Source organism: Ictalurus furcatus, chromosome 25, assembly GCF_023375685.1.
Source record: "Ictalurus furcatus strain D&B chromosome 25, Billie_1.0, whole genome shotgun sequence".
NCBI lineage: Eukaryota > Metazoa > Chordata > Actinopteri > Siluriformes > Ictaluridae > Ictalurus > Ictalurus furcatus.
The window spans coordinates 13118375-13134994 of record NC_071279.1 but is presented as its reverse complement, the minus strand read 5'-3'; the positions used below and the strand labels follow the sequence as shown (position 1 = coordinate 13134994).

At 38.4% G+C, this 16620-nt stretch overlaps 1 protein-coding gene across 3 annotated transcripts; it reads right to left on the bottom strand.

Moving 5' to 3' along the window:
- Positions 1-6797: 6797 nt before the first annotated feature.
- Positions 6798-16258, bottom strand: prrx1b (paired related homeobox 1b). Of its 3 annotated transcripts, none has more exons than XM_053614699.1 (5): positions 15083-16258; positions 11252-11427; positions 9407-9588; positions 8546-8611; positions 6798-8304 (listed from the first exon to the last, which is right to left on the bottom strand). In XM_053614699.1, exons 1-5 carry the CDS (start codon positions 15330-15332, stop codon positions 8172-8174), a joined length of 807 nt encoding a protein of 268 aa, XP_053470674.1. In that variant the 5' UTR covers positions 15333-16258; the 3' UTR covers positions 6798-8171. The 3 variants fall into 3 exon arrangements, with proteins under 3 accessions (XP_053470674.1, XP_053470673.1, XP_053470672.1); XM_053614698.1 differs by having other exon boundaries at positions 8550-8611; XM_053614697.1 differs by lacking the exon at positions 8546-8611.
- Positions 16259-16620: the final 362 nt, after the last annotated feature.

Below are 16620 nucleotides of genomic sequence, written 5' to 3'. Positions count from 1 at the left end.
TCCAATTCTAACAAATTATCACTTGTGATATTTCAAGAATTAAATACAATCATTTCAGCATAATACTGAATTTGTGATTTGTCAGTAGCTACAATTTAAACTTAAGCAACAGTTATTATGCTCATTAACACTAGTTACTGAGCTAGCTTTGCGAAATGTTTACACACCATACTTACAGTACATGACCAAATGTGGATACCTGACCTTATGTACACCCATACGTGTTTGTTGAACATCCCATTCCAGATTTAGTCCCCCTTTGTTCTTATAACCTCCACTCTTCTGGGAAGGCTTTCCACTAGATTTTGGAGCGTGGATGTTGGGATTTGTGTTCATTCAGCCACAAGGGCATTAGTGAGATCAGAAACTGACAGAGACAGTGTGCAGTTGGTGTTCCAGTTCATCCCAAAGGTGTTCAGTGGGGTTGAAGTCAGGGTTCTGTGCAGGACACTCGAGTTTTTCCAGTCCCACTTTGGCAAACCATGTCTTCATGGAGCTCGCTTTGTGCACATGCTGGAACAGGTTTGGGTCTCTTAGTTCCAGTGAAGAGAAACTGTAATGCTACAGCATATAAATACATTATATACAATTCCAGTAGTGCTTCCAACTTTGTGGCAACAGTTTGGGGAAGAACCGCATATGGGTGTGATAGTCAGGTGTCCAAATACTTTTGACCATACAGCGTAGTTCCTTTTGCAAAAAGCACACAATTTAACCATCAGGGACCAAAATCAATGTGCGATCTTTTTTTTTTTTTTTTAGCACGGTCTTGTTTGTAATTCTTTCCTGAGTTTGCACTGTCCTACTTGAACTTATTTAATTTTGTACTTTCACAGTATTACGTGAGTAATGAATTCATGTCCTTCTACCGGCCCTCTGCTACATACATCTAGGAATCTAGGAATGTTTAGACAGTTGTGTTTTCAATTAGTCTTATAGATGAATGAAAACCGGATTCGAGTGCCACGACTCTCTGCACACATGCTGCCACAATGCCGTCATTAAAATGGATTCTAATGACAGTCACGAACTGAGGCCGAAAGGGAGGGGGGAGGGGGGAGGAATGGTGTCTGTGCTCCACGTTCACTTGCACGGTTCGAACTGGTGAGTTTGTTTGCACGTACCAGTTTAAATATTATAAACCTACAGCTTAGTAATGTAAAAAATAAATAAAAAAGCCAGGCAGAGATCAGTCATAGGGCTGCATGATATGGACAGAATGCTGTTTAATAGAGCTGCAATATATTAGAAACACATTTGTAAATCTGAAATGGGATATGTGTAAAGAGTAATGCATATTATTTCAACAAACAGAAAAATAAACTCTCTCGTGTGACAGGTAGGATGTTAAAATCACTCGATAAAATCTAAAACCAATCTAAACCGATTGGTTATTTGCATATTGCAGAGTTTTGTAATATCAGTATTGACAAGGCCAATATTGCAGAAACAGTTATTTCAAATGTTTGAAATTTTTGATTGCACATAGCTAAAAAAAGATGTTTTCTGCAATGTAGGAAACAAAGAGCTTTATAAAGAAGGCTAAAGAGAAATTTTTTTTCTTTTTTTTTTGAGGAAATCATTCGCATCTTGTTTCAATCAAAATGAAACAAAACAGTTGTGAGTGGTTATCTTTTGAGCCAAATAATCAGATATTAGCTTTAACACCTTTGTTTAATAACAATAATATAATTAATTTCCGTTCAGCATGTATCTCATCACCTCCTGCCACTTAAACTAAATGGATAATTAGGAAAAATAAACCCTTGGGTCCACTTCCTGAACAACTAGCATGCTCAGTGTGTGTGTGTGTGTGTGTGTGTGTGTGTGTGTGTGTGTGTTTATATCTTTGTGGGGACCAAATGTTCCCACAAGGGTAGTAATATCTGACAGTTTGGACGTTGTGGAGACATTAGGCTGGTCCCCACAAGGAAAACTGCTCTTTTTAAAAAAAAACCCAAAACTGCAGCTTTTATTTTTTTAAAATAAAATTATAAAAAAATAAATTAAAAAAGAGGTGTAGAGATATTTTAATATATTAGAAAATTATGTCAATAGAAGGTCTTCACAAGGATGTGTGTGTGTGTGCGTGTGAGTGTGTGTGTGTGTGTGTGTGTGTGTGTGTGTGTGTGTGTGTTTGGCATGCACCTACTGTATAATACAAAGAATCAAATGTCTCAACTTTCTCTCTCACCCTTTATCTTTGTCTCTGTCTCTGTATTTACTTGTGCCTCCGTGTGTGTGTGTGTGTGTGTGTGTGTGTGTGTGTGTGTGTGCGTGTGTGCGCGCGTGTCGATTTGTGCCCTGTAAGAACAAGTAGAAAATTAAAAGCAGACTTTCTGTGACTTTCCATCATCTCCGAATTGCACGTTTGTTGGGGAATTTGACCTGGCACAAGATGTGACTGTAATATTTGTTTCTGAGCATATCCACTCTTCTCCTTTAGCACTTATGAAAACTTTCCAAAGCGAGGCTGTCTCAGAAACTGACAGGTGTCTCCAAAGGGAGAAAGCTTCTTTCCAAAAAAAAAAAAAATTGAGTGATGGAAGATATATAGGGTAAGTAGACCTAAGCCTGCGCCATTAAATCATTAGCTTGGACTTATTAGCAGAGATGTGATGGATCAGCACGCTAACAAAGATTAATGACGGGATTACTTCCTCTATGGAAATTTACAGGAATGGACTGCAATACGTAATCGGAGACGAGCATATCATTGCAGAAATGCTAAAAACATCTTTTAATTTGCTTTCCATCTTTGTAAGCATCTCTGCATGTCCGTTTGACTGTTTCACGTTCACGTTTTAAGTTCATATGAGAATTTCAAATATAGCTCACTTATGTGATTAATGAGAGCAATCAGACTCTGTTGGATGTGATCCCTCAGAGAATCCCCAGTGATGAAGTTATGGAATAAACCTTCAGGAACATCTGAAACCTCCAGAGACAAACTAAACTAACATTTACCCTGAGATCCCATCCCTCCAGAAAACCATCTCCTCATTTTAAGTGACACATTCTCTCAGAGGAAGTTGTGCGCCCCAACCTATTTCTGTTTCCCGTGGTTTTAGCGGCCGCTTTGGACATTGACCTTAGCGTTTTGCTTGGGTGCCACCGGTCACTGGGCTGTTTTCTCTCCAGCACAGCGGCGCCGTCGGGACCTTCGTTGTCCCCTTGCTCGGCCGACAATGAGTAATGAGAGCAGGAAGCTGTTTCGCTCAAATTAGGGACAGTTTAACTACCGAGGTCGGCCCCGAAAAGACCCGCTTGGCGCTCCTTGACTATATCAATGAACCCGTGACAAAGAGTGAGGTGTTGTTTAAAAGGGTCAGCTGGTTAAAAGGGTACTTGACGTTTGATCTTTTTTTAAGGTTCACATGTTTGAGGCTTTTTGAGTATGTTTTATTGTGCAGACGTTTTTGGGTCACGTGCGGAAAGCACCTTCAATCGAGCGTCAGCTGCGTTTAATGAACACGCGAGCTCCGTCCGTTCTGTGACCCGAATGTGAAGTGTTGAGGCTAATGTAAAATCTACTCCTGTTTTGACCTGCAACCCCAAGAGAGTTCAGCTTTGCTATTGACCTGAGGCGTTTGCCAGCGCTATGCAGGAAAATACCGAATGACTGATGAGGAGATAAGCTCGTGCTCAGGTCTTTCAGGTATGAATTCATAAATCAACAACTCGTGTGAATCTCACAGAATCCTAACACTTACATACTACTTTTCTGGATAAAAGCGAATCGAAGCTATTATGAAGCATCCCTTTAGCCTCCTGTAAGATCCCAAATGGTTAATAATACACAAAATAATAACAAGTGGATTTTCCAGGAACATTTTTACAAGTAAATCTCACAGAAACTACATTTACAGTCCTAAAAAAAAACCATCCATGACTTTTTATATCAAAATAACTATGTTATCCTTTACCACTGTAAATATGTCAGCTACACTGTAAAGCCGGGTAAGTTCATCTAACTCAAAAAATCTGAGGATACTAATTACCTCAAAATGTTTAAGTTGATAAATCAATTTCTTTAATTTCCAAATACACTTAAATATAACAAGTTTGAGTTGAAACATTTTTATATTTAAGTGTATTTGGCTTAAAGAAATTGATTCATCAACTTAAACATTTTGAAGTAATTAGTTTCCTCAAATTTTTTGAGTTAAATGAACTATCTGGTTTTACAGTGTATTTATGTTCGCTATTATTGTTAAAAATGGTTAATAGTAAATAAGCATTCATACGTATCTATGCAAACGTTCATTTCTATTATTTTGCCTCCTTAAAGCTAACAAAGTTCCATGAAGCGGGGAAAAAAATAGAAAGGGATTTTAATCCCAGAGAAATGCTCTAGCTAGTGAAGACTAGAGCAGTGTTTTTGGTCTGTGTTTCTTCTCTGCTCTTTCCTCCAAAAGTTGAAAGCTGTCACCAGTTCATGCCAACGTTCACATGTTTAGTTTTGGGGGGGTTTTTTTTTCTTCCTGAGTTATAGGAACCAAAATCCCAATCACCTCCTTCTCTGGCATTTCACTTGTAAATAAAAGCCTCTACGCAGCACATGCTGTAAAATGTTTGGCTTTTGGAGGAATATATGCCCCCGTTTCATATATGGATAAAACTAAAGCTGGTTATATGGTGATGACTGAGGTCCAGCGTCACATCTGTCACCATAATTGTGTGTTTTGGTTCTGCTCTTTGTGTGGTGCTGTGTTTGAGGGCAAGGAAAGAGGGGGAAAAAAGGCAAATTCATCAAAAAAAAAAAAACCAAAACAGTGAGGTTGCACGGTCAACATGTTTAAAAGCACGATAACGAGAGTTCCTTGAACATGGCAAGACACTCATAATCACTGCTTAAGGACCGAGAGTGGGTAGGACAATAGAAAGTTTTGTGGTCAGGCTCCCACATGAAGCTTTTGCTGAGAGTAAGCTCAAATGTTCAAGAATGTTACGCCATTATATTGGTCAGTACACTCCGTCTTAGCATTTAAAGACAACCATGAGCTATTTTCTCTTGACAGTGGTTAATGAAGTGAGTTTTATCTGCATGCAAGTGTAGCTGAAATGGTCTTTTTGCTCTGTGTGTTCTGCACAGAGCTGCACTGTACACTCGACTGTATTTCACACAGCAGGTGGATTACGGTGCTCAGACCTCAATAGCTCGACATAGGCGAACGCAGTATGTGTGTACGTTCTGTGCTGGCACTGAGTTAAGGGAATTCTTTTGGTTGTTCACCCTAACCACATGCTTTTAACAGCAGGGCCATATTTCATTCAAAGCCTGCAACATTTAAGCGTTTAATAGATTTGATTTTTTTTTTTTTTGTAGGCTACAAACTCAAATCCAAGAGCCTCTCATTAATAAATTTTCCACCATCATGAGGCCATAAGAGCTCAACTAAAGCTCTCACAAGACACACAGTGCGGTTATGATGGGGAAGGAGGAAAACGAGGGTGAGAATGACAGCAAGAATAATACAAGGTTAAGAAGGAAAGGATTTTTTTTTAAAGAGTTGATGCATATGTAAACAGCTTGGAATACATATGCTTGCACCAACCCCTGAAACTCATATACACTCCTTCTCATACAAAACACACACATACACACACACACACACACACACATGCACTGAGCCTCCACCCCCCCCGCCCCCACGGGTTCTCTCGGACTGTCTCCTTTGTAATAAGCTCCAGATGTGGTGCTGAAGGGGGTGAGGCGCTTGTATGTCATCCGCTGCGCTCGCGGCCCGTCTGAGGGGACGCCGGCAGGGCTGAAGGAGGGAGCGAGGGCCCCAGGCCCGAGGTGCTGCGGATGGGGCGAGCAGGTCACTGCCTACGCACATCTGGAAGCACTTCAGGTCAACAAGGCCAAGGCTGCCTGAAAGGTGAGACATACACACCCAGGCCTGGCGCAAGAAACACGCAAGAGTTCAGAGTGCATGATACACAAGATACATTATTAAATCTGAGTTAAAATGCCTACACACAAACAAACCATGATCCTATTGTCTTTTATAGAATAGCTTTTAAAATGATCGACATCAATGCATATAATAGGTGCACAAGGAGAGGGAGTAGTCACTGCCTTGATGCAGTGATGATTACCGCCATCTTTATTTTATACATCTATAGTGGGGTTTATTTCTTTGTGAAGGGCAGAGTAGCACTTTAAGAACGTTTATATACATAAGTACATTTGTACCAGTATGGCGTAATATTAAACTATAATAAGTACACTGGTCCTCAGAAAACTTGCCCCAGTCGGGGGAAAAAAAGCTATGAAAGTTGAAGCTGCATTCTGTGTAACATCAAAAAATATTCTGTACTAAATAAAGCCCAAATCGTAGGTTCATCAAGAAGGCCATGTAAAAGTACTTCACTTACATTAAAAGAGCATTAAGATTGTTTTGAGAAACATGGAAACAGCCAAAAATAAGGAAATTACAAAGTAAATTATGTGTTAAGAAGTAAAATGTAAATCAGGAATAATTTGCTTTATTCAAATTACTTAATAATCATCCATGAATAAAAGCATAGTAAAAAGCTAGGGGGGTGGGGGGTGGGGTGTTAAATCACTAATCACTTTCTCACACATTAAAAAAAAAATCAGTATATTCAAAAGATCTGAAAATCAGTGTGACTGCACTGTTTAAAAGTGTGTTTTTGAAAATATGTGTCACGTATAGAAAGAGAAGAGAAGAGACGAGAAGAGACAAGACGAGAAGAGAAGAGATGAGAAGAGAACATAAGAGAAGAGACGAGGAGAGGAGAGAAGAGATGAGAAGAGAAAAGAAAAGACGAGAAGAGAAGATAAGAGGAGAGAAGAGATGAGAAGAGACGAGAAGAGGAGATGAGATGAGAAGAGGAGAGGAGATGAGAAGAGAAGAGAGAAGAGGAGAGGAGAAGAGAAGAGAAGAAGAGACGAGGAGAGTAGATGAGAAGAGAAGAGATGAGAAGAGACGAGAAGAGGAGAGGAGATGAGAAGAGAAGAGATGAGAAGTCTGTTTTTGGAGGGGGAAGTCAGATTTGAGATTAATAAAACAAGCATTTACTATGCTTTCTAATCAATCATTTTCTCACACACAGCTCCACAGAGATGTACACAAAACCAACCCTGTTTAAAGTCACAGCACCCTGACCCACACCACTGACATTAATCAGTAAATGAACATGATGGGAAAAATTTGTTTCAGAAATGTATTCATAGCATATTAGTTAAAAATGGGGAAAATTTTGTTTTGTTTAGGTTTTTTTCATCATGATGTTGTTTTCTCTGCTGCCTGCAACAGAGCTGTTAGGAACACATTAGGTGAACTGTCCATTGAACTCAATTTTAATATGCGTGATTACTGCTTGAAACGCAAGTCTCTTTATTCCCATATGCTTTGCAATTATGAAATGGCATACAGATAAAAAATAAAATAAAATAAAAAAAACAGGAAATATAAGTTGTCCTTGAAAAACTAATTACATTTGTGTTAGTATGAGAAGTTACATGTATCACCATGAACCAACTGATACGTGTCAGTGGTACAGTAGGTTATATAGAATGAAATGTATTTAAGACATGACCTTCCTCGTTTAGCACAACAAGGTTAGCTGTTCGGTATTTAGATGTTCCTTCAGCTTTCTACAGTTCGGGTGGATCAGCCATTCACGTTTAATAGAGCTGGAGAATCCAGAATTATTTTTTTGTCAACAACTTTCCAGCAATGAAACCTTTTCATCCAGGTCTTGTGTAAATTCAAACTTAAGCAAACTACAATCATCCACTGGGTTCTCCGAAGAACACGCTTCATTCAGTTGAGTCTAATTCAAAGCCACAAAAAAAGGGGGTTAAATCATCCAGACACTGTGTCTGCCTTGCAGTCTCCATATTAGTCCAGATATATGAAGAGTTTCATTTCCTCGGAACAGTATCTACATTCATCTGCAGTGATGAAGATGGTAAAAAAAAAAAAAGCCAGTATAGGAGGAGGAGGGCCGGGGGAGGAAGAACCATAATTCCAGAAGGAGCGGAGGACTGTTCCATTCCCACTGGAGTTTTGCAGAAAGAGGAATCTCAGACCCAATTTGTCCCGTTCTTTAAGGCCTTCTAAGTCATCCAACTGCTTTGAGGCTTCCTCTTGTTCATTTCCATCCTCCCGTCTTCACTCTCTCACCCCCTCGTCTCAGTTAACAGTGGGGACCTGGTTGAGGCTGTACTCCTTGGCTTTTAGTCTTAGGTTAGCGATGCTGTTGGCCATGTTCATTCCCTGGGTGGAAGTGGTGTTGACACAAGTGGGTGGGTAGGCTGCCACTGTGCTGATGAATAGGAAATAAGCAACAGCGAGAATGAGTGCACATATACTGATTGCAAAACAATCTATAAACAATCTATAAAGATTCAGACATCTCAGATATTATATACAGTATATACAATATTTTATTTTTGGCTCAAACACCAAAGAGGCTATTTGGTTCTCTGATTGCTGCTACACATCTGAGATTTAAAAAAAAGAAGAAGAAGAAAAAAATTCACATAGAGTAAAATTTAAAAAAGTACTTGCTTTCTGTGGGCAGCATTTTCTGTGGCACTCGCATTGGCCCTCCCTCCGAACTCGGAAACCAGCTTAAGAATATATAAATAGTTATTAAGGCTTTATATGTACTTTATTAACATGTAATAATTGTGCACATCAGTGCATTAGGCAAAAAAAATACAACAACCACAAATCTGCATTAGCTCGTTTTACTGGCCACGTTTCTAGTTGTAAGCATAAATATGCCAGAAAGTGGTAAGAAACACATTTTCACAGTCAGGAATTGAGCATTTGGCCCGAGTAGCCTGGTCAGCTGTTCTGTACCACTCAAAAGAACAGACATCACTGTGTAGACCATAACCAGTGTAACCAGAGTCACAGAAAATCCTGCCCAGTGAAGCGATCCTCCTCACTTTGTTAGCTTATAACCCAGAGGTCACAGGGCACAGAGGTGGATTTAACACGGTTTGTTTTCAGATTATCACCTAACAGTGAGGGGTTGAGTTCCTGAGTTCCTCTCCTTCCCCACTGAGAGACAGACTACTAAGAAGAACTGCTTGAGAACATACAACAGTCTGTGCTGCTTTCTTTGATCTGTTTGACTGGGAAATCTTTTCATCACAACACTCTGCAACACTTGACTCTGCAAATTGCCTTTTTAGTTATTTTGTTCATTTCAATGGAAAATTATTTTGCTTTAGGAACATGTTAAAACAAGTCAAACTGGTGGAAATAAACAGAGCAGCGCATAAGACTGGGCTAGTAACACAGATGCAGCAGGAGTCAAGTGCTGAGAGGAAATGAAAGGAAAACAATGCAGATAGCCGGAGGGCATGCTGGGATTGAGAGTGGCACAAACAACACGTTAAGGTTACTGGGGTTACCTGTAAGGGGTGGCGCTGCCCCAGGATAGGTAGTCATTGGGACGTGGGGCGGGTCGAGGCACGATGGGCTGCTCCACCGCTGTTACATCTCCTGAGTAGGACTTAAGGAGCGAGGCATTCTTACTGGCCAACATGGCCCGCTCGTTTCGGCGAAACTTCGCTCGTCTGTTCTGAAACCACACCTTTGGGACGAGGAGCGGAAAATATTATTTTCAAAGCAATTATGAAAACCCAGAGGTTACACAGATAGCATGACCAAACAATCTACTATATATATATATATGTACACACACACATATATACATTTATATATATATATATATTTAATTTTTTTTAATATAAGGTGCATTATTATCTGTTTAGTTTCATGTTACATTATACCGCAAGTAACAAAAAGCTACTGAAGTAAAAGCACTCAGATTTTTGTGTGTTCTGACAAGTGTTGAATTGTTGAACTGAATTTGGTGAAAGCAAAATATTTTGACATGATGAGCCTAAGTATGAGGCACAACCTGGTTGATTCCCTTTACACCTTTTTACTACAAAACTATAATAATAATAATAATAATAATAATAATAATAATAATAATAATAAATATAAAATGAAGTGTTTCAGAAATGCAAAATATGATGAAGTAAATTGTTTATTTGTTCAATGTGGTTTCCATGTAAAAAAAAGAAATGCATCATGGAGATGACTGTGTAACTACGTTTTTTTGAGCAAGACACACTGCTGAAATCATGGTGGAATTGTTGTGTTAAAAAAATCTTCAGAATTCTCTCATCACATGTCATGCTGTCAGCTTGAAAGCAGATTTTGTATCTCAACATGTAGTCTGCCGGTGATGCTAGTGCGCTTTCTAATCCTGAATCCACCAGAGAAGAGTGAAAGACTCTAACGGAGCGATATGGAGCATCTTATCGCAACTAGAAATATCATAAAGTGCTCGTACGTTAAAGATAGGCAGACAAACATGCGAAATAAATCAGACCTATGCTGCGATAAGCTCTCACAAGCCCTGTACGAAGATGAAATGATAGAGCTAGGCATGGTGGAGTGCCATTCTTTTTTGCTCGAAACAGTGGTGGAGAAGCAGAACCAGGCTCCCTTCCCAAGCCAAGGTCTGGTGGAGGCGCAGTGTCCGGTTACGCAGTACTTCAGGAATGAGCTCAAAGTCGCTTTTATCAAAGCCTTTCGGAATCGCTCACCCTCTCTGGGACACATTAATTGCAGATGTGTTTTCTCTCGCTTTTTTCTTTCTCGCTCTCTCTCTCTCTCTCTTTCTCTCTCTCTCTCTCTCCCTCTTGATCTATAAATGGGCACAATCCCCATCTTTTAGCAAAAAAAAAACCCCTCTCATTATAACATGTGCTTTCGGTCTGCTCTCCTCCATGTAAAGCTCCGATTGAGAATTATTTTTTAAAAATGTGGCTGGTATATCACACAAAATATCACACAAACCAAACATCAATGTAACATCTTCGTACACATGTTAATCCATATTATGCAATATTTTTGTTTTCCAAATTTTTGGACTGAATATATATATATATATATATATATATATATATATATATATATATATCTATATATATATATTTAGATGAATAGGTTCTCATATTTGGTAGCGAATGGGCGGTTGACACAATAATTGAATTTCATTTACTATACACAATATCCCCTGATGTAAACACCACTATATAAAATGACTATGATTGCCGTTCCTGTATTCCAAGGTCTTTAATATAAAGGGAACATTGTAACTTAATCAAATGTGCAAAACTGAGCTGATCAAAGGCCCAGTCTAATTTGATAAACATGTTGCCCTCGGACTTTGGACTTACCTGCACTCGGGCCTCTGTGAGATTGACCCTACGGGCCAGATCCTCTCGCACAAAGGCATCAGGGTAGTGCGTCCTCTCGAACACTCGCTCCAGCGCCTGCAGTTGGCTGCTGTTGAACGTGGTCCTGTTCCGCCTCTGCTTACGCTTCTTCTTCTCCTCTGCGTTCAACTGTTCATCTGTCCACACCATCACAAACAGCATGCATAAGTTCATAAGCTTCAAATCACAGCCTTAATGCTTCCTATCAGATGTGTAAGGTGTGTTTCATTAGCTACACTGTAAATCATTTCTGTCATTAAAATACTGTGTTCAAACAACTACGATATTCTGAACAGTCATTCTGGGAAAATATTCACAATATCATCTGATATATATTATATATATATATATATATATATATATATATATATATATATATATATATATATATATATCTGAAATACTGTAACAACAGACCTTACTGTATAGATAATATTACAGTGTAATAATACAGTAAAATATTCAGTATCATTAACTAGCCAGCAGAATCGTTTACCTGAAGAAACCATATCTGTTATCCATATTTCAAATTTTTATTTTTTGTATGTTTTGATTTATTTTATGAAATAAAAAGCATGACTTCAGTTATGTTAGCAACAGTGCAACAGGTTTAAATCAGAGTTAAAGTTAGGCAATGCTAGGTAATGTTAGCCATGTTATGTAACAAATATTTGCTGTCTAGCTTGCGATTTTAAAAAGAAATCCCATGTAGCCTTGCGTTGTGCCTTTTTTTTGTCTATAGTACACTATGTCACTATTGATCTTATTGTTTGAGTTCTTATTGTGGAATTTCCTACCATTTGTTTGTGAGTTGAACTGAAATTATTGTTTTAATAAACTTTTTTATTAAATAAGATTTTAAGACTTAAAATTTTAAGACTTTTTTAAATAAGATTATTTTGTTATTTGTTATTTTTGACTCTTTCAGATCTATTTAAGATGTTTATTTGGCAATAAAATACAACACAAACAAAATAACTGTCAAATTGAAGAGATGCTTTTTAAAATAATATAAAATTATCAGTATGTCCCTGTAAAATTACAGGTTTGCACTTTAATTATTATATATATATATATATATATATATATATATATATATATATATATATATATATATATATATATATTACAAAAAACATTTGCTGTAATGAAGCATTACAATAAGAATGTTATAAAAACAAAAATATTAATTGGAGTAAATAACTGGCAACTCTGCTAGCAGTCAGCTACAGCAAATCAAATTTACAATGTATTATTTGCAGCATAAATTAAACCTACACACTAAAACAACAGCAAAAATAAATAAAATCCTGGAAGATCTTGTACTGGTTCTTTGGGCTGTCATCTCTTAGAAGTACCTTCAATAATCTTACTGAAAAATATCAAACCAAAGAACCGTAATTTACAAAAGAACGGCCAAAGATTTCTAGCCGATCCTTTTTATTATTAAAAGCATATATTTGGTTAACATTCTACTTTGGACAGAGAGCTTGAATTATTATTAGTATTATTACTATTATAATTATTATTATTATTATTATTATTATTATTATTATTTTAATACATTGAGACCCAGCATTATTTACTGTGATCTATAAGCAACTATAAGCAGTTTTCAAATCATTTAAAAACCCATTTCAGACAGTAATACGTTACACCCCTGTGTCCTGGTGTTGCTCATAATAGGTCAGGTGGAAAAAACTTTCATACCAGCACCGATTATGCAGTAACACTCGATGATCGTTACACTCATTAACGGCACGCCAGAATATCCTTCTTCCTGATTAGTCACCACACTAATAATCACTGCATTTTGATTGGCTGTTCTTTGGTCATTGAAGCCCACACCTGTACCTGACCAAGAGATTACTATAAACCGAGTTTGACACAAAAATATCATTGCGGTAATTAATTCAAAACAATATACATACCATATAATACCCTAATCCAGTAGTATGTCAGATGTGCGTTTTTTTTCTTGCTTTTATGCATTTAATTTTTTATTTCCCCACATGAAGTAGGGCTAATTGCATAGACATGGCGGCGGAGGCTGTAGCATAATTAGCTCAGCCTGTTTGTGGGAATCATTAGTGTATTCAAGATCTCGTTAAACTTCCGCACGTTATTAGGAATTCGCTTTAATGGAGTTTCCATGTAAAAAAAAAAAAAAAAAAAGTGAAAAAAAGTGAAAAACACACACACACACACACACACACACACACACACATTGTGGTACGGGTCGGTTATATAAGCTACAGAAGTATCTAAAGTAATTTATAAACACAACGGCTTAAAACATTTTTTACATAGGTCATATAAAATGCGCCGCATCTGACACTCTACTCCTCTCATACATATATATATATATATATATATATATATATATATATATATATATATATATATATATATATATATATAGTATGTATGTATGTATATTGCAAAGGTGTTCTCAATAAAACCTTTATTTTTTAACTCGATGAAAATAAGACATGATAAACCAGATAAAACCCCTGCAATTTTAACGCCATTACAATAATTGATAAAATGGTCAAATAGTCTAAGACTCTTAAACTAGAGCTTAAAAAATGAATAAAATCCAATTAAACCAGAGAGAAAATTAAGTTTGCTAGAAAAAAAAAACATAAATAAATAAAATAAAATAAAAACAGCCTGTTAAAGACGTTCGGGATGTTGCAGAGAAAAAGGCAGTATACCCCTATAACATTATAATATAACATTGTGTATTTTTAAATATATTTTTTTCTTTACTTTACTAATCAATCACTTTATAATCCCTTCTGTGCGGAGTGGTTTTAACTTAACTGGGCCTAGTTTCCTAATCTTGTTGTAGAGAGAGTATTCAATACTGAACCCTTAGTTGGCACGAACACACACACACACACACACACACACACACATATATATATATATATATATATATATATATATATATATATATATATATATATATATATATATATATATATATATTGTGATGTCATTTATAGATATGTTTATTCATGTGTTTACAATGGAAATGAAGTGGTGTATATAATTGTGTCCAGCGCGCATCCGCCGCAAAACGCGCTCATTGATCGCACCACCAACCACCAAGTAATTTAGCCATTATTTGATGTTATAAATGTTTACGTTTGCGATGTATTTGAATTCGTTTGTGAAAGTTTGCAATTAAACATCATTTTAAACTATTAAAAATATCTAAACCTAAAATATATATATATACATATATATAAAAAAGGCTATATAGCCTAATCTATTTATCGAAATGTGACAACATTATTTTATAATGAAGTAGAAGGACGTGCTCTGGTCTTCCAGCATCACTGTAATATACAATACACCGTTCAGTTTGCGCCATCTAACCTGTGCACGTGTTAATGTGGGAAACTGCTGCGCTAAGTGTTAATAAGAGCAGCGGTCGCGTGAACGCGCGCTGGGAACAGGAGGGGTACTCGCGTGGAGCTACACATAACTAGCTAAGCAGAGTTTAAATTTACACGGAAAATATCTTTTAACCAAAAGACAGTTCGCTCCCAAGTTGACTAAAGCGCAATCGGTTCCCTGCAACTGTCGTCTCTGTTATGGATTGCACATAATGTAGGGATCATAACGTGGATTTGTGTAAATCTGCTTCGTGACATTGTATATTATTAAACTAGATATGTAACTTATAAATATATATAGATATATGTAGATATATAGATATATAGATATATATCCGAGCACTGCACACTGGATTGTTTAGCCTGCGCTCGAGGCTGCACTTACTCTCCGGTTGCGCCGTGTCGCTGCCGCTGGTCAGCCCCGGAGACTCCAGCATGGTCCTGCCGCTCTCCGCCACGCTCTCCTCCGCCTGCGCGCCTACCATTTCCCCTGCTTCTTCCAGATCCAATAGGTGGCTCACCGAGAAGTTCTTTTTGGCCTGCAGGTTGTCCACGTTGGCTGTGATGGGGCTCTCCAGTCTGCTGGGCACCGCCACGGCTCGTCTGTCCATTACATGCGCATAGCTAGACGTCATGACGCAAACAGGCTAACGGAGAAAAAAAGCACGGCGCAACAACAGCGGGCGCGCAAAACCGTCCCTTGCATAGGCGACCGGAATAGTATATAAGAATACGTGTCTCCAAAACGTGTTCCTTTCTCTCTTTTTTGTCGTATTTGAATTTAAACCTGGTCACGGATCCAGATGTGGTGCGTTAAGTCTGTGGAACTGTCAATTCCGTGGAGGAACAAACGAAATAAACAAACAAACAAACAAACAAAAAAACCCTCCGCTTGTTTGGAGGCACGTCTGTCCGACTTTGCGCACAGATATAACTTCGCCACGAAGCGCTTTGCTCTGACTCCGTCGTAGTTTCCTTATGGTGAGAGACAGAGCGAGAGAGAAAAAAACCCGAAAGCTTTCACTCCACGTCGCTGTTAGCGCGCGTGCCTGAGACTGAGCGCAGTTTGCCGGAATGCCGCTGCCTAAACACATGCGCGAGCTCGTAAAAGCGGACTGGCCCGTGAGCGCGAGGAGGCTGGACACACTGCCGCCTCGTCGAAGCTCCGCGTCCAAGCTCTACACACCCACACCCACATGCGCACACGCACGCACACACACGCACTCATGAGAAGGGAACGCAGCTCGTGGCACTTCAAACGTTAGCAAGCGGCAGAGGCCCGCGCGCAGGAAGAAAAATGAGGCCCCCGGGAGAGAAGATCGGCCTAATAGGCACTCGTAATTACGTGGCAAAAAAGGTTTTGTGTCGTCTCTGAGGTTGTACAGACCCCCGGTGTCTGCTCTTCTGTCCCCTGCTACACTCCACCGATTACAGCAAAGTTTACAGAAGTTGCTCCAAAGCGCGCGCGGAAAATAACGGGAATAAAAAGAAAACAAGAAGCAGAGACTATAAAAATAACGGAGTATATCAGAGGGCGGGATTATGAAGTCATGTGTCGATAATGCAGGCTACATAGAGCGAGGGATTCCCAAATTAGTGAAGTATGTGACTAACGAGCAGTTTCAAAAGCATCTGTTACAGCCAGGGAAAACACCTCAACTCTGTTTTACTGCAACTTCACCAACACGGAATGTAAATAATCTAAAACACACACACACACACACACACACACACACACACACACACACACACACACACACAAGTCTATAATCTGCTGAATCCCGGACGCACTAGATTCAAAGACAAAGAGGTGTTCCCAATTTCTCAGTAAAACAGGTGATAGCAGGTATAAGACCAACTCAACCCAAATAACAGAAGTCTGTCAGCACCCAAACTGCTCTAAGTTTCTGCTGACTCTTATTG

What these genes read in the sequence shown, in the direction of transcription:
- prrx1b (XM_053614699.1), bottom strand. Translation starts at nt 15,332, where the DNA reads ATGACGTCTAGCTATGCGCATGTAATGGACAGACGAGCCGTGGCGGTG. An exon ending in TCACAGAGGCCCGAGTGCAG is followed by an intron (nt 9,589 to 11,251) that starts GTAAGTCCAAAG and finishes CTCGTCCCAAAG; the next exon opens with GTGTGGTTTCAGAACAGACG. An exon ending in GGCAGCGCCACCCCTTACAG is followed by an intron (nt 8,612 to 9,406) that starts GTAACCCCAGTA and finishes TATATTCTTAAG; the next exon opens with CTGGTTTCCGAGTTCGGAGG.